Source organism: Apis laboriosa, unplaced genomic scaffold (genome assembly GCF_014066325.1).
Source record: "Apis laboriosa isolate Shangri-la unplaced genomic scaffold, ASM1406632v1 scaffold25_cov139, whole genome shotgun sequence".
Classification (NCBI taxonomy): domain Eukaryota; kingdom Metazoa; phylum Arthropoda; class Insecta; order Hymenoptera; family Apidae; genus Apis; species Apis laboriosa.
Window position 1 is genome coordinate 963734 of NW_025222552.1, and position 27226 is coordinate 990959.

General features: G+C 17.9%; 1 protein-coding gene across 3 annotated transcripts; it reads right to left on the reverse strand.

Annotated features, from left to right (window-relative positions):
- Positions 1-1237: 1237 nt before the first annotated feature.
- Positions 1238-25253, reverse strand: LOC122713591 (adenylate kinase isoenzyme 5). 3 transcript variants are annotated; one of them, XM_043934182.1, is made up of 12 exons: positions 25082-25220; positions 21783-22340; positions 8818-8985; positions 8365-8475; positions 7792-7934; positions 7173-7355; positions 6828-6947; positions 6093-6252; positions 5252-5520; positions 4937-5101; positions 2877-3156; positions 1238-1711 (listed from the first exon to the last, which is right to left on the reverse strand). In XM_043934182.1, exons 2-12 carry the CDS (start codon positions 21802-21804, stop codon positions 1452-1454), a joined length of 1881 nt encoding a protein of 626 aa, XP_043790117.1. In that variant the 5' UTR covers positions 21805-22340; positions 25082-25220; the 3' UTR covers positions 1238-1451. The 3 variants fall into 3 exon arrangements, with proteins under 3 accessions (XP_043790117.1, XP_043790116.1, XP_043790118.1); XM_043934181.1 differs by lacking the exon at positions 21783-22340 and having other exon boundaries at positions 25082-25253; XM_043934183.1 differs by lacking the exons at positions 8365-8475; positions 8818-8985; positions 21783-22340 and having other exon boundaries at positions 25082-25253.
- Between the last annotated feature and the right edge of the window lie 1973 nt (positions 25254-27226).

Below are 27226 nucleotides of genomic sequence, written 5' to 3' on the forward strand. Positions count from 1 at the left end.
AGGATCTATTCAAAACAAATACAAAAATTGGCATATAAAAATGTTAATTGAAGTATTATTTAAAAATTTTATACAATTATAAATTAAGAGCAAACGAGATAGAGATAGAACAAAATGGCAATATGACAGAAATAGAATTATCTATTCTATCTCCTACTCAATCTCCATCGCGCTTCATTTATCGCAATTTTAAATTGCTTACAATTTAATAAATAAGTCTATATTTTCCTATATTTTTATGTTTGTTTTAACTTCTAGAATATATTGATCTTTAAAATATATTATCCTATGAATATATTAACATTATTAATTAAAGATATAAAAACATAAAGATGATTCATTTATGTGATTCAATTTTAATTTATGTGTTTATATCTTATTATTATTTGTAGCAAAAAATGTTTCATATATAGTTGAATGCTAATAATGATAAACGAAGTTAATTATAAGAGAATTTGATTTCATAGTAAAATTAAAATTAAAATATATTCTAAATAAAATAAAATAAAATATAAACTAATGATTTTTGATTTAGATATAAATAAGTTAATATTTTTTTATAGGGAATGCCAAATTGCATTGATTAATGCTTTAAAATATATATGATTTCAATTAAAAAACATATTTGACATTCACATGTTTTTTATACGTTTATTTACAAAAAAATAATAATATTAAAATCTATCTTTTTTGAAAATTCAATTGTATATGAAAATGTTTACAGTAATTAGTAGTAATTAGTAGTAATTTAAATCTTGTTGTTTACAATATGTGAAAATATAAAACAATAATTATAGATTGCAAATGATATATAGACTAGTTAGGAGAAATAATTAATAAAATTATTACAAATAAAATGCGAAAATTATTTTATCTTATATCAAAATATTTAAATAAAATTATTAAACAAAATATTAAATATTAAACTATATAATTTAATATTTTCATAGAAAAAATATTTATTTCTTTTTTATAAAATTTCCGTTATTCTGAATATTAGTAGGATAATATAATATTCTTTAATTTCTAATTAATTTAGATATATTCTTTCTAAAATTTACTTTCAACACTAAAATCTTCTTTCCATTTTAAAATTTTATAACTTTTCTTTAATTTTTTTTATACAAAATTTTATACAATAAAATATTATAAAGATATCAAAAAAAGATCAAAAAAGAAAATTTTATACAATACTGTTTTCTTATTTTTTTTCGATTACACTTTAACAGATTATCAATGTCAAATACATTCTGTATTTATAATACGTTGATATAATACGTTGTATATGAATAAGTATACTATATAATATTATACTACATGTTTCTTTAGACAGGAACCTCGAATTAATTTAATTTCGTAAATATTTATATGATTGATTTAATTTATAAAAAGATAGGACGATATTAAAAATATTTTTTTTTCTTTTCATTTGAACGATGATTTTTACAATTTTACATATGTAAATTTTGTTGATAACCTTCGACCTCGTTGTACATTTTTCTCACAGCATCTGTTGTATTATTTGGTAAATAATTTTGGATTGCCGGTGCAATCTTGTTATTGCTCGGCATAATTCCATTGGCCAAATGTGTTACGCCATTTTGTAGCATGTGTGCAGCGCCATTCGCGATACCATTTTGCACATATTCAACACCATTTCTTTGAGCATGTCTCGTACTATTCTTTAATCTATTTGTAATTCGTGCTGCCCCTGTAAACAAAAATTTGTATCGTGAATAATCAATTAAATATTTTTATTCTATTTAAATATTTTCAATTTTTTTTTATACCATTTAATTTGATGTAACATGATTAACACTTGATTTTATTTAGTTCTTTAAAAAGATTCTTATTTAAGAAACTTTCTATAATTTAAATTTATAACAAAAATATTACTTTTATATTTTTCTAAATGATGTTAATTTATTTTTAAAATTTATGAAAACTGTGAACACAATTTAATAACGCAATTTTTAATAGTTAAATATTTTTAATAGTTTAATAGAATCAATAATTTAAAAAAATATATCATATAGAATTTATTTCGTTTCGAAAAATATATAATTTAGATGATTTTTTTTTAGATGAATATATGAATATTATTTTTGTTTTTTTGAATGGAATTATAGATATTTTTTAATAATTATTAATCATTAATCTATTCATTTTATTCTTTTTCTATATAAAACTACTTAGTCATTTATAGCAAAGAATTATTAATTTAAAGATTTTATTTAAAATTTTAAATTTGCAAAATTGCAAGAAAAACATAAAATAGTAAAGTAGTAAGTAATACTTGTACTCATGTTTTTCTTATTTTTCATACAATTAAATTTCACATAATTCAAAATATCTTTTGAACTAGTCGTTTTTAGACATACAATAGTCACAAAAATATTTGTATCATTATACTTATTTAATATGGCAATTATATATTATAATAATTAATTAATTCAATATATCCAATTTTAATAATTATATAATATATATATATAATTTTATTATAATTGCAAAAATTGGATATTATTAAATATTGATTTTTATAAAAAATATTTCATTGTAAAATAAGAGTATGTATTTATTTTAACCAATAATTAATTTTTTAATGCAGTATAAAAAATATATTCATTAGTGTATAAAAAAATATAATTTAATTTAAACAAATGGATTTTGAAATCTTTGAAATGTCTCTATTTTCGAATCATATGTGTGATACATGCTATATAACATATCACTTCAAATTATTATTTAATATTAACTATTTAAATTTTTATTCATCTTCTATCATTTTATATTTATTCTTTTTTCATAATTTATTTAATAAATAACAATTTAATAAGGAACATTTTAAATTGAAAATAGAGAATATTGTTTACCATATATACTTATCCCATTCATATTTTTTATAATGTTGGTTGCTTTCTTTACATTTGATTTATTATCGATTATTTGTTTAGAAATACCATTTGGTATGATTGATTCATTCCTATTGTTAGAAATTAGTACATTTGATTTTATATTATTTTCATTATCTTGTATCTGCGACTCAGAACTATGTGGATCATTTTTTTTTTTGCGACATGTTTGTGTCATTAATTGATAAAGTGCAGCTGCAAATTCTTGTTGCACACTTGGTACATCGGTATCGCCATCAATCTGTATTTAAAACATATAATTATTTTTTTATTTTAATTATATTATTAATTTTATAATTATATTATTAATTATATAATTAATTATATTATATATTATTATATATATTATTTTATTATAATTATTTTTAATATATAATTATTTTATATAATTATTTTCAGATAATATTTTAAATAATAATTACAAATAAATTGAAAACAAATTTTTTATTTATAAAATTTGAATTCGAAACTTTGGAAAACTTTCGAAATTTTAAAAATTCAAAACAGAAAAAAATTTTCGAAATCTAAAATGTTTATTTATTTTTTTTCTTTCATTTCTTATAAAATAGTATTATTTTATCAAGAATTAAAACTTTTAATATTGATATATTCTTTCTAAAATTTACTTTCAACACTAAAATCTTCTTTCCATTTTAAAATTCTATAACTTTTCTTTAATTTTTTTTATACAAAATTTTATACAATAAAATATTATAAAGATATCAAAAAAAGATCAAAAAAGAAAATTTTATACAATACTGTTTTCTTAATTATATAATTAAGAAATATTCTTTGAGATTAAGATAAGAATATTTGGATAAACTTTTAATGTCTTTGAAATTTTTTAAATTCAAATTGATAATTGATAATATATTATTAATAATATAATATATTATCTTTGGTTCGCAAAAATTTAAATTTTTATGTTTTTTCCTATATTTCTTCCTATATTTTCATATTTATATATTTTTTAAATAAAAATTAAAATAATATAAAATATAATATAAAATATTTTTTAAATAAATAAAATAATATTTTTTAAATAAAAATTCAATTGGATTTATTAATTAAATAAAAGTAAATTCATATTGCTACAATAAGTTACAACTTTTTCTTTTTAAAGTATGAATTATTCTTTACTTAAATTTCGAAAATTTTAAATCATAAAAATAACGAAAAGTTTTGAGATTGAAACATAAAACTTTTTGAATTTTATAGAGTTTTGCAGTTTTGAATTCATATCTCTAGTAATAACTGATAATATTGATATAGTTGACAATATAATATAATTTAGCACTTTTATAATGTGAATTAAAAATTGTGATCTAATATATAGAATATATAATAGATTATCAAATAAAGAATTTTGCATTTAACAAATTTTGAAGTAAAAAAAAAAAAAAAAGAAATATTCAAGATTTCAAAAAACGATGTCGATACAATTTAATTTTAATTAACTTAATATATTAAATAATGATTAGATTGTTAATTTTACTTGCTTCTTTACTTTTTCTGTACAATAGAAAAATTTTATATTTTTGTTTTCTTAAATTAAAATAAAAGACATACTAATTACTTTAATATTAAAAAAAAACTATTTATTTAACGCTTTTGATTTTATATAATATTAATATGTAAAACATGAAATATATAATAATTGATATTAAATTATTTCAAATATTGTAGTAAGTTAATAATCAGATAATAATTTTTTAAAAGATATTTAGGATTTATTTATATTTTTTTTATAGTTTTATTCACTAATAATTTTATCAATAATATTCACAATAATAAGAACATTTATCAATAATAAGAATGAAAAAAATGTTTAATTCTCAATTTTATATATGATAATATAATCATAAGAGAATCGATTTTAGAGACATCAAAATAAATATAAAAATTAATATATATTAATATATGTATATATATATATATATATATATATATATATATATACATATTCTGGAAAATTTAGAAGTTCTAAGGAAAATATTTTAAATAAATTGAATTGTACTTACAATTGTTAAGCGATTCTCATTATCTAAAGCTTTTAACATAGGCAAAGATACCTCGCGGAAGAGTTCTAATCTCTTTCTAAATGCAGATACATTATCATCCAGTCTTCCTCTGCCGAGTTGCAGTTTTGAACAATCCAGTAATACTAACGGTGGTTGCTGATCAAACTAATAACATTTTTGAAAAGCTCGAATAAGCTTATTCACGTAATGTTTAATATTAAGAGTTACAATCATAAAAGCAAAGTATTACATAAGTTATTAATAATAATTATTGGAACGTATTATATGTATATGATTTGTTTAATCTTAAATTACCTTATCCTCGAATTTGTGAACTTGATTTAAATCTCTCGGATAACCGTCTATTACTATACCATCCGTGTCTCGATTTAAAATAATCTGTTGTTCTACTATTTGCATCACGATGTCTTGTGATACCATTTCTCCAGAAACAATAGCTTCGTTGATAATGGTATTGGAGGATGCCATTGTTCTCAATAAACCACCGATACTAAATTGAACCCAGCCTGGCATATTACGAACAGCTTGAGTGCATAGATTTTCTTTGTTGCTTCCTGGACCACCTAAGAAAAATGAAATACTAAAAGTATAGTATTATAGAAAAATTTAATTGGATGATCTTAATAATTGAGCCAACTTTTGCAAAAAAAAAAACTATTGGATCGTATTTATAAAAATTTTACTAGTTAATTAATCTAAATTTAACTTCCATCATCTTCGAAACAATCTTTGTTTGTATTAATAACGATTCCATTTTTTTTATTAAATTTTTAAGAACATTTTGATAATTTGTATTTTCAATATAATTCTATGTAGTCTATAATATTTAACTTGAATATCTTCGAATATATCGAAATGATGCTCTTTACAAAATGTTAATATAATGTAAATGAATATGAAATAATATTCTGTTATTTAATTTTATTTTTTAAATTTAATTTTCGAATATATTTATACAAAATGTGATAAAAATTTCGAAAAGTTCACGAATCTTGAAATTTTTTGCTTATTTATTTTTCTATAATAAATGAGAAAGTTATGTGAGTGTGTAAGTAACTAATATATTCTCTTTAGCAATTATTAAAATCATAAGCAAAAAGAAAGAGTATTATTTCAACTATTTTTTTATACTTACCTATGACCCAAATGAATGCAGGTAATCCTTTTCTAGGTTTATTTACGGTTTTCGTAGGTTTGAGATTCACAGTGATAGGTAATTGAGTTATTTGTGATACCATTTCCTTCTTAGGAGATAGTGATTTTGGAATAGATTCTTTTCTTCTCTCGACTTCTACCTGAAATTTAATTGTTATTCATTGAATAATTCAAATGTGATCTTCACGAGAAATGAATATATTAAAATATAACTATTTTTCATTTTCTAATTGCATTTATTTAAAACACTATAAATATTAAATGATATGGATAATATGTTCAAATATGTATAAAGAAAATAATGTAAATTTGTTATTCATTGCAAGTTGCTAAGTTACATTTTCCAATATACTAATATTTTTGAATGTAAAAATTTAAATAATAATAATAATAATAAAAAATTTCTCCATATAAATCATATTTTATATTATTTAAAGAAAAAATAATACAAAATTATTTGCAATGAAATTTGAACATGGATAGGAAGTTATTAAAGTCTCATTTCAAATTCTAATTTTAATTGATAATTAAAACGAATGAATTACATATATAATATTTTATTTTTTTCAATATTTTTATTTTTATGTAATATAAATAAAAATCTATCTATCTATAAATATAAATTTTCTATATTTAGCTAGAAAAAAATCAAAAGATTGTAAGAGTTATTTGATAATTGGTAAGAAATAAAAATTATTAAAAGATAGCAACATACTTCTGCTTCTAATTGAGGGACGTTTTTATCTCGTACTTCACCACTTGATAAACCTAAAATTTTGAAAACTGCCTCACGAAAATCCACATAAACCTCATTTGGATTTCTTTCTCCATTTACCTGTAATTATGAAAAAATACGACAATATTCTTTTTTATATTATACGATTTACATAAAAACGATAATTAAAAAATAAAAAAATTTATTGAAAAAAAAAGACAGAAGAAATCAAATAATGTCATGTTAAAGGCTTTATATTACCCATATCAATAAATTTTAAAAATCCAATAATTGATCAATAATAATAAAAATAATAATGTCATCATTTCAAAAATCTTTTCTTACCTCTAATAACATACCACTTTGATCGAAATATTCCGCGACAGGCATAACATTCCTATAAAAATTATAAAGTTCCATCCTTGCAAGTTCGATTACTACTTGTCCGAGCTGTGCTCCGAAATCGATTTGCCTTTCAAGAATCTCTTGTCTCCAAGATACGAGAATTACACCATTGACAATTTTGATCTATAGAAAAATATTTTCAATTTTTTATAAAATAAAATATATCAAAGCAATCTCATTTTTGTTTATTTCTATCTAATTTTCATTATTTATAATTTAATAAATAATTAAACTTTAGCTAACATTTTTATATATTAATTTTTCTTTTTGTTTTAATTCTAGAATCGACTTTTTAAAGATATTCCAGTATATATATTTTTTATAAATGTACATGCACACACATATATTTTTTTATTATAATATTTTAAAGTCAAGTTTCCTAATTTTTAATTATTTAATATTAAATATATAATTTATTAATCTTAATCTTAATTTTTAATATTAATCTCAAGTAATAATTTTTGATGTTATTAAATGAACATTAAGATAAAATTAATTGTTAGATTAAATAAATATTAAAATATATGATCCTGTTTATATTAAAATATAAGAAACTTACTTTCTCGGCATATTCGACTACGTCGCGCATATTACGTGGATAACCACTAACAAGAAAGACTTTGGAACCTGGAGACATTTTTATTTCTAGCATAAGGACTTCTGCGACGGTTTTACTACTAAGTTGTCCGAAATCTTGCATATCTATCGTAAAAATAAAGAATATAACAATAAGAATAAGAATATTAATATAAGATGTTATTATGAATAATCGTAGAACATTGATATATTAAAATTTATTAATATAAAATGATTAAAGTTTTAATTGAATTAAATAAAAAATCATTTTGATTATTAAGAGATATACAATAAATGAAAATAAGAATTTACAGAATTATATTAAAAATATTAAAAATTTTCATTTCTAAAAAAAATCATTAGTATATTTTATAACAGATTATTGAAATTTACGTAATAAATTATTTCTTATGAACCATTGTAGTTTTAATTATCATTAAATAGTTTTAATCATATACATTTTTACATAATATTTATTAATTTATTTAATAATAACATTCTTTTCTTCGTAACTTAATAATTTATAATTAATGTACATGCACTTATATAAATATACCATTTCCTAAAGCATACTGTTGAAGAAGATCCATCATATTGATGTGTGTTATGCCCTTTTTCTCTTGTATTAAATTATCACAATGTGTCACCTTTCCACTACCGGGTCCACCTAAAAAAAGATTGAAAATCATGTAAAAATAATATATAAAAATTATTATATTCTTATTATGTAATTTATAAAATATATGTATATATAATATAAAATTTTTTTGAATAAAAATTTTTTGAAAAATATCGATATGATATATATATATATATATATATATATATATATATATATATATATAAAACATATTAAAATCTTAAATATTTAAGATATATTAAAAAATTATAAAAAAATGTGTATTCTTTTTTATATTGAATATATACATTAATGTAATATAATTTTATCTTTTTAATTTCCTAAGAAATATTGTACTCTTTGTACGTTTACTCTATATAGAATACGAACCAAGTACAAATATAACAGGTACTTTTGGAACTTCGAATTTAACCGAACCAATGTTCTGTTGCGGAAAATATCCGTTTGGAGGAGTTGATAAGAGGCCAGCCTCTCCTCGCCATTTTCCTGCGTTTCGAGCATCAGCTTCCTCGAACACCTGCGATCCATTTTGTTGATCTGCAATAAAAATTTTCCTTTGATTAAAATAAAATGTGATAAATATTTGTTATTAATGCACTTATTTGGGACTGATAAAAAATTTATGAAACAAATTTACATTTGGTACTTTTAATTTTAAACAAATAAATTAAATAAATATCGATTTTTAATTTTTAAGTATATTTTTCTTTAAGCAATAATTAATTATTGCTTGAATTATGATGTAATTAATATATTAATGTAATTTATAAAATATATGTTTATATATTTATAAAATATATATTTTCATATTATATTTATAAAATATAAAATGCATTGTAATATATATAATATTTCCATTTCCTCTTATAAAGTTATTAAAATAATTATTATTCGATATTATTATAATTAGTAATTTTATTTTAATATAAGTAACATGTTACTTGTAAATTATATAGCAAACAATATAAATTAAGATAAATAATATAAATTGCATTTTTAATAGATTGAAAGGATTACTTATTTTTGAAATATAATAAATACAAATTTTTATTTTCTAATTTAGAAATTTAATAAAATATATATTATTATATTTATTGAAATTTATATGCGACTTATTTACAAATTATTAATTATTAATTATTTGTTTTATAATAAACATTGATTTACTTCATTTTAATACCATAAAACATATAATAATAATTATATTCACTTAAATATTATTTTGTTCAGGAAAATCTAGTTTATTGGCTTTTGCTGATTTTTATTTGATTATTTATATTAACTACATGATAAACAGTTGGTTAATTTTTTTTTTTCGTGGAACAGAACAAAGTATTTTTTTCATTTTTAATGCATCATTGGTACTTTTATTTGAAATTTTTTGTAATTAATTATTTATAATTATATTTTTTTATAAAAAGTTAAATTTATATTATTTTTAAAGCAAGAATATTAATAGAAAAAGTTAATAATATAATTATATATTAATTATCCATATTATATTAATTATCCATATTGTATTATATATAATTAATTATTTATTTTATATTAATTATCTATCTATTATATTATATCTAATTTATACTCGAAAATAATTCAACTTTATAAATTATTTTTGTTATCATTGATTTATTATTATTTATTATTTATTATTTTTTTTATTATTGATTTAATAAAATAAAATTTATTTTATCATTAAAAAATTCATATATTTAATATAGTTAATATAATACGTCAATAAATATATTTAGTAAATTTTTAAATTTGTTCTAAAAAATGAAAATTCATGTGCAAAAAGTTTATTATGCGTTCGAAGATTTATTAAAAATTTGAAAAGATATAATTATATATTTTATGAATATATAAAATATATATTTTTGACAGAATGTTATTTAAAAACAATTTTTACAATTTTGAATAATTTAATTTCTATGTTGCATGCACTATTGTGTGACAATTTATATCATCCAAGCTTATATACATTTGATTTGCATATTAACATTGATTACAAATTGAGTAACATATTTATTATATTTATTTATTACATTTATATGTCACTATTCTCTATTCGTGTTGTATGCGTAATATTATAATTTTTTTTTATTCACTGAAATCTTCAATATTGAAAGATTTATCCATAAGTATTTTTTATTATCTGAAAATTTTACTAATAGTGGAAACTACTAAATTAATATATCTACTAATTATTATATCTACGATATTTATCTAATATCTACTATTAATATCTATTATCTTTATATATATCTATTATCTTTATCTATATTTATTATTATTCAATCCATTCTACTATTCAAATATTTTTCTATCTATATATTATCAAAATAAATAAAGATGTAACAAAAAAATATATCTTTCTACAATCTATTCAATATTTTTTCTATTATTGAAGTATGAAATTCATATCTATATATATATTATTGTAAATATTTATCTTATGTACAATGACATCAAAAAAAAAAGATTAAGATAAAACGATATTTATAAAATGAAAATATTTTAAAAGCTAAAAAATATAAAAATTTACAAAAATATTGAGAATTATTAATGATATTAAAAAATGCAAATATATTAAATTAAATAATAAAATATTATTATATTAAATTAAATAATAAAAATTATTGAATTATTTTTACAATTGTAATTGTAATGGAGTTAAAATATAAAAATCTAAATCGTGCTATTTTATTCAGAAAGATAAGAATATTTGGATTTATACAGTAAAAAAAATTTTAGAAATTTAATTACCAAAGAATTGAGAAAGGATTTAAATAAATTCGAAAAGAAAAATAGAAATATAATTCAATGAAGTTTAATGGATTAAAAAATTTACATAATTTATATAAATATATTTTATTTGAAAATATTATTATTATGTTATTATGTTATTATCTTATTATTATCTTATTCTTTTTGAAATATTATATGTAATAATAATCACAAAGAAATACGAAAATTTTATATTCTAAAATTTTTTTAAATTAATTTAAATTTCAGTGTATTATTTTTGAAATTTTATATAATATAAATAAGAAATATTTTAAAAAATTAGGTAAATTTAATGTAATTTTTAACCAATTTCTTTTAATTGATTATTATCTAACAATATAATTTCAATCCATATTTTAAAATACAAAAATTAATGCAAAATTTTATAATTTTAAAGTATAAATGATGTAAAATATTTTAAATGGTACGATTTTAGTTAGAACTCAATTTTTTATTAGTTTATTCTATTCTATTTAGTTTATTATTAATCATTAATCAAAATGTATATTTAATACATATTAAATTTATCTTCTTATTAATTATAATATTATTTATTTTATTAATATCGAAACCTAATGAATTAATATTAATACTATAAAGAAATATAATACATAATAATATTTTACATGTCAAATATTAATGATAGTCACATTAGTAGTAATTTAACGAAAATATATAAATCTTTGATAAATTTTTTATAATAAGTAACAGAAAATTTCTCAAGTAAGACATATTTTTTGGAATTGATCATTCTTGGATTACTTTGATTTCGTCCAGATCTATTTTTATTCCGATTTTTGCAACAATATGTAAACACTCGATTTCTTTAAACAAACTGCATTTTTTCAGGTTCATAAATAGATTTGTCTAAATACAGAAGAATACTTTTTCAAAATTCATTATTTCTTTCATTTTGTTCATTATTATTATTTTTTCATATTATTCCTTTCATTATTATTCATTATTATATATTCATTATTATTCATTATTATTATATTATGTTCATTATTATCTTTTTAAAAATTATTACGTCATCTAGATAAACCAGGATTTAAATGTAATAAAAATGTTACAGAAATTAAATGGTATTATTTCATACTAATCCTATTTCATGCAAAAGTTTTCTCTTATCTTTTCCATTTATTGAAATCTGCAAATAGTGCTTTATGCTCAAATCAATGATGAAAAATTAAATAAGGAAAAGGATATATTTATTCTAAGGGCAAAGAAGGAATTTTTTTTTTATTTTGTTCAATTAATGACAATCGATACAAAATCTTATATTCTTTTTTACAAGCACGATCGGTGAAAGATGATAGTTCTTTGATAGTTCGTTCAATTTTTTGCGACTATTGTGACGTTTGTTTAATAGAATGATATCGATTTTATATTTTATGCTGAATAATATCGCATTTAGAATCTCAATTTCTTCGAGATTCTTTATGAAAACATCTTAAAATTCGAAAATTCAATTCTACTGTTTTATCAATCTTTCACGTTTATAGAATTTCTATAAATGATCAAGAACTCTTTCTCTTTCATTCTCATTTTTTTTCTTTCTTATTCTTGAAAATGATTTCTCTTTTATTAATAAATATTTTTCTAAGCAAAAAATGTAATTAATATTTATATTTCTTAAAGAAATTAATATCTAAGAGGCAATTTTCATTCATGTCAATAAATCTTTTTCTTTTAAGTTTTCTATTTTTTATAATATTTTATTATTATTAGTTTTCTATTTTTTATAATAATATAAAGCAACCATAATTACAGCTTTTCTTAAAATACACCTTTTCTCAAAAGACTAAGAAAATATTTTTTAATTACACCAAGATTAGCTTCAAGATTTATTTTGGAAGTATAATATATTAAAGCAATAATCTGATAATTTTAATGAATTCTTAAATAATATTTTATAATTTTTAAAAAATATAAATTTTTTTCAACTAATATAATTCTAACGAAGTAAAATTAGGTGTTAATATATTCGTTAATATAAAGGATTCTAGAAGCAAAAACAAACATAAAAATTAATATACAAAAATAATGATCAAAACTTTATTATTAATTTTATTAAATTTATGTTAAATGAAGATATAAGATAAAGATAAACTGAGATTAAGATCTGGATGGAGACAATACGGATTCTCTTTATTTTCCTTTCACTTCAATTTATAATTAAAAAATGATATGGTTTTTTTCATATCAATCAATCCTCCAAAAATAATTAAGAAAAGATCCTTTTATAAACATGTGAATATTATGTATAATATATGTCGATATAAAATAATATAACTATATATTGTAAATATTTCATTTTTTTTTTTCTTGAAAAATAAAATATTTAATTTTATGTACCTTATATATATATATATATATATATGTAACTTTAAATAATCAAATAAATCAAATAAAAAAATAATAAAAATATAAAGTATTATAATTAAAAATTTTAATAACAATTTTTGTAACATGTAAATAATTTTTTTTTTGATTATTGAAATCGAAAAAAATCTGATCATGTATGATTTGAACCAGTATGTCGTATTTAATTACTCATAAATATATTTATTTGAATATTTCTATATTATAGCACAGTATATATATATATGTATATGTATTTAAATATATAGAATATATCATTTAGATATAAGTTTATTCTTGAAATTTATTATGTATTTTATTAATTTAAAAATTATTTTATTTAAATTTAATATATATATATATATATATATATATATATATATATGAAGATCAATTAAATTAATTCTAAGAAATATAATATAAGTATAATTAAGTACACATGGTAAATAAAAATTGTTCGATATATATATATATGATTGTATTTTAAAAGCATATGTTAATACGAATTTTTCAATGCTTTTTTCTTTGATATGAAACTTAAAATTAAATTTTTCCCATATTTTATAATTTTTAATTATTATTAATTATATATTGTTTGAAATATTAAAATTATTTACGTTTTAACATTAGATTAATTTTAGTTTAAATATTAGATTTTTTGAAGTCAATATGTATTTAGATAATTTATTAAATATTTAGATTTTTAGATATTTAGATATTTAAGTTTGATATTTCAATTAAATAATAATATTATTAATTTTCCAAAATTCAAAAAAAAACTTTCATATTATTAAAAAAAGTAAAAAATTTTATTAATTGACGAAAAAAAATAAAGAATAAAAAAATGTGCGATACAGTTTTTAATATAACTTTTTATAAATCTTTAATTATTCTTATTTTTACAAATGATTAGAAAATTTTTTAATTAATTAATTTTTTAATTTTAAATTTTTTTTCTATTATTTTTTCTTAATTTCATAATAAATAATAAGATAATAATTGAAAAAATATATCAATGATTGTTGATTAATATATCAGATGATTTTCAATCAGTGATTAAAAATTTGTATGCATTAAATAATAGCCTATTAAAATAAAATAAATTTATTTTATTAATTTGAGAGATTAGATTGATTAAAAATTATCATTTTAAAAAAAATTATCTACTTATCGATATTCTTTTCGGCGTATATTATGTAACAGTAAAATAATTATCATTTGAATATTCCCTTCGAATGTGAAATTTATCATGATAGAATATCGTGTCACACAATGTAATGTTATTTCTCTGCAATATTGATTAAATTGTAAACGTAAATTGTGTATAAACTATGTTCTTATGGTCTTCTTTATACTGTAGAAAAACGTGTCTAATGTTGAAGCATCTACTTACTTACTTACGTGTCCATAAATGAACGAAACACATGCAAGTGAGACGATGTGTTTCTGTGAAAAATATGGTCACATGTAGTAATCGGAGATATGAATTAAAAATTATGCTCAAGACTGTATGTAAGGTTTAATAAAAGTTTTTTATTAAGAGAGATTTTATGATTTTATGATCTAAGATTTTCTTAAGAAAAATATTCAACTTTCTGAAAGAAATTCAGAAGTAGATTTTAACAATAACATTTTAAAAGAGTATATTTTAATTGTTTTTACGTATTAATTATATTTATTATTGATTTTCGATATAACAAATTTTTCGTAAATTGTGATACTTGTTGTGATAAAGAAGAATTGAATTTAATTTGATGGCAATAATATACATATAATATTATTAATAATATACATTTTTTTATTACTTTTAATAATTGCTGATAACATTAACAGATAACGAGTAATTGAGCAATGAAATATTCTTCTTATGAAATGGAAGTTAAAAAATGTTTTAGTTATAGAAAAAGAATTGAAAAAAGTATCAAATTTTTTCTTCGTAATGTTAAAAAAAAAGATATGAAATATTTGATTAAAAGTTGTCTGCAAATTTAGAATAATAAATTTAAGAATTTCCTAAATCTTATATAAGAATTGTTTTATTCATTAATTGTATATGTTATATGTATATATGTTATATATATATATATACATATACATTTACTAGTAATTTAAATTTATTACATTTTATCACACGTTTTTAAATATATTTCAACATTTTTATTTAATTATATTTCTTTTTAATTCAAATATAATAATATTTATTTAAGTATTTCATAGAGTTATCTTATACATGTTCAAATAAAGTTAATACAAAATTTATAAAATAATTCTAAACATAAAAATTGATATGCAAAAATATCTATTGAAACTTAACTTATTTTTTGGTATAAATAATTTAATTTTGTACTAAATGAAGAGATTTTTTTACTTACTAGATAAAATGATGAAATGGCTTTATGTCTGTTATATTTTATCTTTGACTTATTTTCTTTAGTGCAAAATTAATTTATAACTTAATAAATAAACTTGAACCGATATTTTTGTACATTAATTTTTTTGTTCGTTTTAATTATTTAATTTTTAAAAATTTTTTTAAATTTTGCTTTGTTCAAACACCTCAGTATATATAATATATATAGTATATATATCTTTATATATTCTATTATATATAAATATATAATTTCTCAACATTTTATTAATATATATATAATGTATAATCTAATTATTTTTGTGTTATAACGACAGAAAATTATAAAAAATTTAAATTAAACAACTTAGAAAATAATTATTTGAAGATTTTTAGTAATTAATAACATAATAAATAACAATTAATGTCAAATAAAGAACTTACTTGTTCTTTATTATATATATCATGATAATATTAAAAATTTATTTTAATATTATTAATTATTATTTATAATTATTATTAGCTTGTCAAAATTTCTTTCAAGTTAGGCTGTAAAAAAGATTAAGAAAAATTGATTGTTTTATAAAAATTTTTATACAAGTACAATACTTTAACAAGAATTTAATAATGTGTGAAATAGAAGAAAATAGAATGTTATGCCTAAAATCTAATTTAGATTGTTTTAATTTTGTTATTTCTATTAGGAAGGAATATAAACACGTTTGTTTAGGTAACGACGAACGTCATGAACTTATATATTTGTAATATTGATTTTTACATGACTCATGACTATAGAAATTTCTTTGTTGCCATCAAGGTATTCATTTCCACGTAAATCGTCAAGTCTATGGCATGTCTCATTGATTTATAAAGAAAATATATCTATGTAATATAAAGAAACTACATATAATGAAAGAAACATATTTACTTAATACTCAATTGGTATCATTGGAATATGGATATTAAATATCAACAATTTAGATTGGATTGCTATTTTATTTTGTAAGCTATAAATTAATATATATATGCTTATTTTTAATCTATTAAAAAATCATTAATGAATTTTATTGTTTAAATTTAAAAAATAGAATAATATTCAATATTTTAAATCAGTATTTTTCATTATTTTTTACAATATCTTTGAGTTAACAAATCTAATATTTTAAAATTAATAGATTTATAATAATTAAATAATAATTAAAAAATAATAGATTAAAATTTAGATAAAATTAAGAATATCATAATATATAGAATAACAATTTTTATTTTTATATTGAAAATTTTATAGAGTTAAATGTTATAGAAAGTTTAATATTTACTAAAAAAGTACAAATATTTAAAAAAATATTGCTAAATATAAAAATAATTAACAAAAAATCAACATTTCTATAATTTTTATCGATATTAAGATTATACTCTGTAATTAATAATCATTTTTAATTGTCTCATTTATTGATTTATTCATAAATCTCATTTCTTATTATTATTTATATATATTGATAAATATTATATATTTAAATTTATTACATTTAGTACAATTCTGATGAAATTTTCAGGATATATATAATTATATATAATAATAAAATAATAATAAAATATATACATATTTATAAAATTGCACTAAAAATTACCAATATTTTAAAAGATTTATATGTTTATTAAAATTACCGTAAAATTTTTTAAATTACATTTTTTTTTATTTGTTTACATAATTAAAAAATTTTCTTTTTCTTATTTAATGTGAAGAATCACTATAGAAAAATCTATTTAATATGAAATCTTTTAAAATATCATTTATAGTGAATTATAATAAAAAAAGTAGTAAAATGTCTTATATACTTTATAAACATCTTTGAAAGATTATTGTAGAAGTCAAAATAAATACAAAAATTGATATACAAAATTATTGATTGAGATTTATTTATTAAATTATAAGCAATTCAAATTTCTTTTATTATTTATTAGGCAAAGTAATGTTATTTACATCTTGCTTCGATTAATTTCAATTCTTCATAACTCAACAAATAAACTTTATTTTTATATATCAATTTTTGGATCAATTCTTCGAAAGTATTTCAAGTATTCGAATATATATCTTATATATACGTATATGAATGTATGTTTAAACCTAAGCTATAATTTCCTATCTTTTTCTTGTCTAACTCAAAATCTAATTCATGTCAAAAATGAGTTTCTACTTTTCTTTTGGGAAATCGTTGAAAGACTTTATCGATCGAATAATACATGTATGTAATGTCAAGTACAAGGTATATGTGGGTCACACGTGTATTGTGACTTAACATGATGAAAATGAAATGATATTTTGCTAAGTCATTATGTTTTACATTTCATCCATTTAAAAATGTTGTTTAGTTGTTTTGCAATTAAATAGAGTATAAAGAATTAGATAATTAATTATAATAATTAGATAAAATAGTAAAGTATAAATGTAAATGAGATGAAAATAAAAAATATTTGTAAATATTTCTTCTATTTGTAGACATATTAAAATAATTCATATATATTATTTTAGAAAAAAAAAATATTAGATCAAATTAAACAAATTTAAATATATAATAATGTAAATGTTATATGAGAAATTTTATTGATTTAAATTTTATTTGATTAAAATATGTCATCTACTGTTAGAAATAAAATTTGCAAATAAAATGAATTTACAAAAATTTTAAATTAAAGATGATCATTTTGATATCAAAGTTATCAAAATATTATCAGACTAAAATATGAAAAAGAAAAGAAAAAAAAACAATATTTTAATAAAATGATGGCAAGATACTAGAAATATTTAAAATAAAATAATTTTTAAATATTAAATTTCATATATATAAAAATTAAAAATAATTAAAATTTATATCACTTTACATAAATATATATATATATATATGTGAAATATGAATANAGAAGTTAAAGAATTATTTTTATTATTTTTGTAATTATTAAGAGAATAATTATGAAATTTATAATTTAATCATAATAAAAATAAACATTGGAAAAATAAAAATGTAAATTATAAGATAAGACTATAAGATAATACTCTTATTTATTTCTTCTCTATTGTTTTCTAGAATTATTCAAACTCAGATTCATAATAAATCAATGGATATAATAGTCATCTTTTTAATTTGTAAACAATTAAATTTTTTCTTTCTTTATATCTCAATATATAATTATATTGTAATGGATTCCAATTATAATGAAATCAATTAAACTTTAAGTACAAATTTTAAACACAAATTAAATTATTGCTATTAATTAAATTTATATTGTTATAATATTCTAATAAATTATTTATACAAATTATTTTTGATTTCGAGAATTTTAAGTAACATTAAAATTTAGTGACTTTAAGATTTCGAATATCTCAACTCTAATTATTTTCTATTATCCTAACATTATATTATTTCCTATATTATTTTACAATGAAATTTGAATTATAAAAACAAGTATTTATTTCATATGTGGTTAATTTGAAATAATATTATCTTAAGATATAATTTTTCGATTGATACTGTCTTTCAAAATTAATCATTACTAAATTTTGCTTATTTAATATTTACATAAGAATTTGACTTTACAATGATTTAGAATGCTAAAAATAAGAAGGAAACATTAAAACGCTATTGGACTTAGATATGAAAACTTAATTCATATTGATTCTGACGAGTTCATACATCGAATAATTGAACATCACCTTACCATATTGTTTTCTTCTGATAAACAAGGAAAAGAAATAAGAAAAACTAGCAAGTTACAGTATTTTAAATGAAATTCAATTTTTAATATACATAAAATGTATCTTTTAAGTGTATTAAAATTAAATATTGATATTGTTTTTTTGAATATTGATTAATTATGATAAGTCAATTAAGATATGCAATATAAATTGCATATCTAGTCTAAAAGTTAAAGCGTGAAACTTTTTTAATTTTTTATACCATATAACAAATAATAAATAACTTTATATTACAATATTTGTATATTGATGTAATAAATTATATAATAGTAATAAATTTATTATATTATAAAGATTTATTATATTTGTTTTATATTTCATTTATATTTATTTTCTTATATTTTTTATACTAAAATTTTAATTTATCATTATAAATATAATATATATATATATATATATAAATATATATTTTAAATATATTATTATTTTATTATTCTAACTTTTATTAAAATTTAATTCAATAACATTGGATCAATCAAAGTTTTTTATTATTAAATATAGTGGTATAATTATAAAAATGCAATTGATGATATGATTATGAATTTACGTAAATATAGTTGTATTTACATAAAGAAATAAAATAAGTAAATTAAAGATAAATAAATATAAACATAAACATAAGAAATATATATAAACATAAGAATAATTAAATAAATATAAAAATGTGATTATATTTTTTAAAAATATATAATATATTTGTAATGTTTGTACTTATTCACAATAAAAACATTTATTTCTTCTAAAAATAATATTTCTTATAAAATTTATATATATATTTTATATAAGAAATTTTATTTATTAAAAAATACTTATTTTATACAATGAAAAATAAATGAAAAATAATAAAGTAAAATTCTGATATTTTGAGACTTTAGCAATAATTAGACTGTATTTTAAATAGAATAAAATGAAAAATATAATTGAAAGAATGATTATAATTAATAATGCAATTTATTAAAAAAAATAAAAAAATATTTATAATATGCATATGTATAAAAAGTAATGTAAATATATCGATATAATAATAATTATTGATAAATAGTGATTGATATATGTAGGACATATTTACAGTTCAAATTATACATATTGAATTATTGAAATTTTTTTCGTATTTATTATTTATTTAGTACATAACAATATATTATTGATTTTTTATTTGATTTATATAAAACAGAAAAATTGAGAAGCATAGAAAATAATATACGTATACACATACTAATATTGAATTTTCTTTATATTAGACAAAATTGAATAAAAAGTATACTATATATATCTAGTAAATTAAAAAAAATTAAATTAAATTAAATTAAATATTAAAAAAAATTAAATTAAATTAAATTAAATTAAATTAAATTAAATTAAAAATTAAAAAATTATAGTAATAGCAATATATTATTTATTATTTATAAATATAGACATATATTTTGAATTATTCTATATATTTTAAAGTAATATACTTACACAAAATTATCAGTTTATATTATTTATAAAAAAATAAAAATAAAAAAAATAAAAAATAAATTAATTCATAACAAAAAAACTTAACTTTAGTATTTACTATCTTTTTTATTATATCATAATATTCTTGGATTTATTAAATAAAAAGTTAAAAAACATTTTAACCTACTTATTAAAGTCTCTATTTTATAATGCATCAGGTTTTCAAACTAAGAGAAAAAATTCTTTGTTAATAGCAATGTTTAATTAACATATGAAAGTGTCAAAATTTTGCCTGAAATGAATTCTATTTATATCTGAATTTTAAAAATTTTAAAAATCAAAATTTATAAGATTTTAAGATTTTTTTAAGATTTTACTTTTTTAAATGAAATTCTTGACAAAAAAAGACATTTTTTTGCAAAAAAAAAAGAAAAAACAAGAAGAAATTAAAGAAATTATAAGTATTTCGAGAATTTCAAAAGATTTGAGATTTTATAAATTTTCGAATTCGAATTTCATGAATCTAAAAATCAGATTCAGATTATCTAAAAATAGATTTCAATTATCTAGATTCTACCTATAACGAGTCACATATATAATTTTGAGATCAAAATGCCAATAGTATTTTCAACAAGTACTTACCAGTGTCCAGGCAGATGCCCATAGTAGGTCGTTCAAAGGATGCCAAAATCCTATCACGGCCATTTACTCACATTCTTCCTACTAATTAATTCACCTTTTTTCGACACGTTTTTTTGAGAACCAGTTATCACAATCAACAATTTACTTTTCACATTAGAAACATTTTTATTCACAAAACTTTTTTTTTGTTGATAGTTTCTTCTTTCTTCAAAACAACTTTCAACTAAGATTTTCCACTTCTTTAAAAACCGAATCGATGATATATTTCTTACAGAAGCAAATCAATCTAGTATAGATTATCTAGGACCGATAAATCGATATTCAAGAACAGATAAAAGCTCGATTCGTCGTGTTTCTATTACTACTTGATTAAATCGTCGCAGTTTCTTCAGAAAAATCTTTAAAACGATTGTCAATAGCAACACTATCCATATGTAATTGAATTTTCGTTCAATATACGAGATTCAATGCATCTTCTTTCATTAATTATTTTTTAAACTTATTTTTAACGTATTCGTCTTCAGCGCGAACGATTTTGCATAAAAATTATTCAATGATCTGCAAAACAATTGCAATTGGTTAATTCTCAAAATTTTGTGCAATTATAAGAAATATATTATATAAGAAATTATAATATATTATATAAGAAATATATTATAAATATATAATAATATCAATATTAAAAATATTATAATCAATTTACATTTCATATTCTGATTAAGTATATAAAGATAGATAGAAATATATAAGATAGAATAATAAAATTGTCTTTTTTTTAAAGTATTTACATATTATATATTTTATATATTATTTATATTTTATTTTAAAATATAATAAATTATTATATCATTATTTATTATAATATATTTATATTATAATTTATTATTTATTATATATTATTATTATAATATTTTATATAATTATATAAAATATAAAATATTATTATTTTATATACATATATATATATATATATATATATATACTATATTTCATATAATATTTATATTTTAAAATGTAAAGTTATGAATAAAATTTTGAAATATATTCTAATTTTATTTTTTAAGATATTAAAAATATATATCATATTATAAATATTCCAAAATTAACTAATAAAATATTTATGATTTTTTGGAATCTGAATTATAGTCTTTATATCTAAATAATAAAGATTAATATTTATATATTTACTAATATTTCATATGCATATCTCAATGTTATTTACACATATAAATATATTCTGCATCTATAATTTAGATTTAGATATAAGGTAAATAATATTATTGTGATATATCGTTGGATATTCACTTTTGGGTCAATATGAACTAGCCATAGTCAATGCTCATTACTATTTTACGATATATTATATGTATATACAGATTACAGAGGAACGAAAATATTAATATATATATTTTTCTATGTTATATATGAGAGCTATATTGTATTGGAAAATAAATACATACTATCACATGCGTATCAATTTTGATTCTTTTGTACCATTATTTCATTTGTTCTAATATTCTAATATATTCTAATATTGTTCTATAAATTCTAATATAATTTTTTAATATAATGTTATAGAAATCTTATAATTTAAAAGAAATATTCTATATCAAATTCTCTATAAACTTAAATATTCTTTGATTTATTTTTTTTCATATGTATGTATAACAAAAATAAATATAATAAATAATAAATGAAAATAATAAATTAATATTGAATTAATAATGAAAATAATAAAAAAATATGAATATATTGTTCTATTGAATCCTTTATATTTTAATATTATTAATATGATGAAATTTTGTAAAAATGCATAAATATCAACTATCTATCTAATCATCAGAACTCTGAATTTAAATTTGATTACACATTTGTTTTTATTTCCTTTAGATTTAAAATATTATATTTTTAGAAAATATATTCGAAAATTAAATTCTATTTCTTAAAATTTTATATTATGTGTGCAAAATTTCATTAATCCCATAAACAGAATTATTATCCTCGATAATAATTATGTTATTGATTTTCCTGCACGCAAAGTAAATATATTTAAATCTGCAACATGAAAACAAGTATGACAATTATCTGCTTATTCTTGTCTTTATTATATTGTTTTTTGTATTTGAAAGACTTTTTGGCCTATTTAATAACATATTTAATAACATATTTAATAAATAAATAGATAAATTTGATAAATTATTTTAATATTTTAATAATTTGTATATATATTAAATATTTTTTTATCGATCTATATATTAATTTATTAATTATTTATAAATCATTATTTTGAATCATTTATCTTTTTAAAAAAAATATATAACACAATACTTATATGTAAAAAAATAAATGATTTAATGACAAAATAAATTTCTATTTCATTAAAAATTTTTTTAATAAAATTTGTAAAAAAATTTTTATAAAAATTTAAATAAATACTATTTAATAATAAATTATGATATTATAATGTTAAATAAAATATAATTTAAAAATTATTATATTGTAATCTAATATTTAAATTTTACATAAGAAGAAACGAAGCTATATTATCTATCTATCTAATCATCAGATTATTATTATATTAGATGAATATTAAATGAACAAGTAAAAGAGAAATAAAATTATTTTTATTTATTGATACTGTCAATAATTCGTAGTAATTACTCAATCGAAAATCTGTATATAATGCAAATAAGATATAATTTTATTACGAATACTACATTTTTGAATGAATATTAAACATAAACAAAATTAAAATTGTAATTTCTTTTCTAAAAAATCAATCTCTTCCCAGATTTCTACCAAAACAAAACAATCGGATTAAAAGTATTCACAATCTAATAATTTCAAACAACACAAAAAAACAACAATCAAAAAAGAATCAATTTCGAAGCTTTTCTATCGAAATATCAATCGCGTCTCATTCTACCGAAAGAACATCGATCTTCCGGGAAAAGCAAACCACGCGACAGGAAGGATCATCGTGACACGATTCCAATTCTCTTCTAAACGAGTTAAAAATTTTTTATGATCCCTTCGTTTTGTTACTTCTGATTATCCCAACAATTGAATAATAATAGAATTATCATGCGCAATGATTAGAAAGTTGAACTGATCCACTCGATCGAGATTCATTTGATTTGTAAAAAATTAAAGTTGAGATAAAAAATTGATAAAATGAGTAACAATAATAATAATACATTGTATAATATTAAAGTAAAGAATTTTTCAAAAAAAAAAAATAGATTTGATCATTCATGACTTTCAATATAATTGCACAATTACAACGTCCACAAACTTACATGATAAATATACAAGAAAGCTCTTTCTTTTTAATATTTGTTTTTTCCACTTGATCATTCAGTTCCAATGAAGATTTTGTTTACAAGTTGTCAATTGTAAGCTCGAAAGAAACTCTGTCTCCGGAGGCTAACAAAAACACAAGGCTTCCTGAACGGAACTTTCATAGATAGAAGTTTCCTGGTCGCGGCGTGATAACGTTGTAATGAATTGTTAGAAACGACTAGAGGTCGTAGTAGGAGTCAATCGTCGTCATAGATACGCCCATGCGCACCTTAATCCTTTATTTTCTATGACGATGTTCTAACGCGTATATAAGTGTTTTGCATACGTTTGAGTTAATCATATAATGTGTATGGATATGCGTGTCATATGTTTCAATGTCAAGTTCCTCGCGGCCAGATGGTTCTCGAACGAATGTAATAACTAGCTGGGAATGAATTAATTTCTTCTACATCGTTTGCACTATTTGTAATTAGAGATAGCAATGTAATGTGATCTTTTTTTTTGACTTTGTCATTGATGTACAGAGCAAAATATTTTGAAATTGATAAATAGAAATAAAGATTTTTATTTATTCGAGTGATATAAGAATTTTTTGGAAATAAAATTTTTCTTTAAAATAATAGTTATATGAAATAGTCATTTGAATGTATATTTTAATTTAAATATTATATAATTGATATAAATATTTGAATTAATTAATATAATGAAATCTTTTTTCTAAATAGTTTTGACATTCAAATAACTTGAAACTCGAACAAAAAATTAGAGGAAAATCTGTTTTTGAAAGTGGAACAAAAATTTGAAAATCTAGAAAGAATCACATATTATTGAGAGACTGTAATAATATCAATTTGTTTAATTATATAATGATATTTTAGAAAAATTTTTAAAAATAGATAAAAATTAATGTTAGATGAATCTCTTTAAAAAATCAATGTTAATTAATCATAATTCTTAATTAGTGAATTATAGATAAAAACTATTAATTAATTAATAAATGATTCTATTTTTTATGTACATATTATTATAAGTAAAAATATTTAATTGAAATTGATTTATCATTATTACATTTATCAATATGATAAATATATGTTTATTTTTTGAAATAAACTTTGAAATAAATACTTAAAATGTGTTATACTTAAAATGTTTTATAATGTGTATTTTGAAGATTTAAAACAAATTGATTTAATTTACATTATTTACATTTTATATAAAATTTAACTCAAAACTTGAACAATTGAACATCGAATTGAAACAGATATGTTTGAAATATTCGAAGATTCGCTATATAAAATATCAAAAGAAAGGAAAATTTTTAATAAAGTTAACGAGTTTCTTATTTTTATAAGTTTCTTAAATTTATAATTAGCTTTATTAAGTTTTAGTTAGTCAGAAAATTAAAAGAATGAAAGATATTTAATGATAAGATAAGATTTTATTAAATCTATATTAAATTATATATTAAAATTATATATTAAAATTATATATTAAAATCTATAATCTATAAATCTATAAATTATTATATATTAAAATCTAATATAAAAAATCAAAATATTTTATAACAAATATAATTTCATAAACAGATATCAAATTTTGTAAACTAGATCTTTCTTCTAGATATATATAAAGAAAGTATATTTGAAAAATTTTATGTATTTTTCAATTTTAATGAAGAAATAACGCTAAATAACAACAAAAATATATAGATGTTTTAGCATTTTCTAATTTTTTAATAAAGAATCAATTAATTATGTGCAATATGTTATATATTACAAACATAAAAATTAAAAAGAAAAAATAATTATATAAACAAGACAAAAATTAAATTTAAATTATTATACATGATGTTAATATATATCTTTGTACATTTATATATCTATTCTAGAGAAATGTCTAGAGAAATGTCGCTTATTTATTAAATTATAAGCAATTGAAATTTGTATTAGATAAAGTGAGATAAAAAAAATATTGTTTTACCGTTCTCACTTTATGCATCTTCATTTCATCTAATGTAAACTTTAATAATATATATATAAATATTATATTAGTTATAAATAATTTATGAATATTATATTATATCATATTATATCATATTATAAATATCATATTATATTAGTTATAAATAATTTATGAATAAT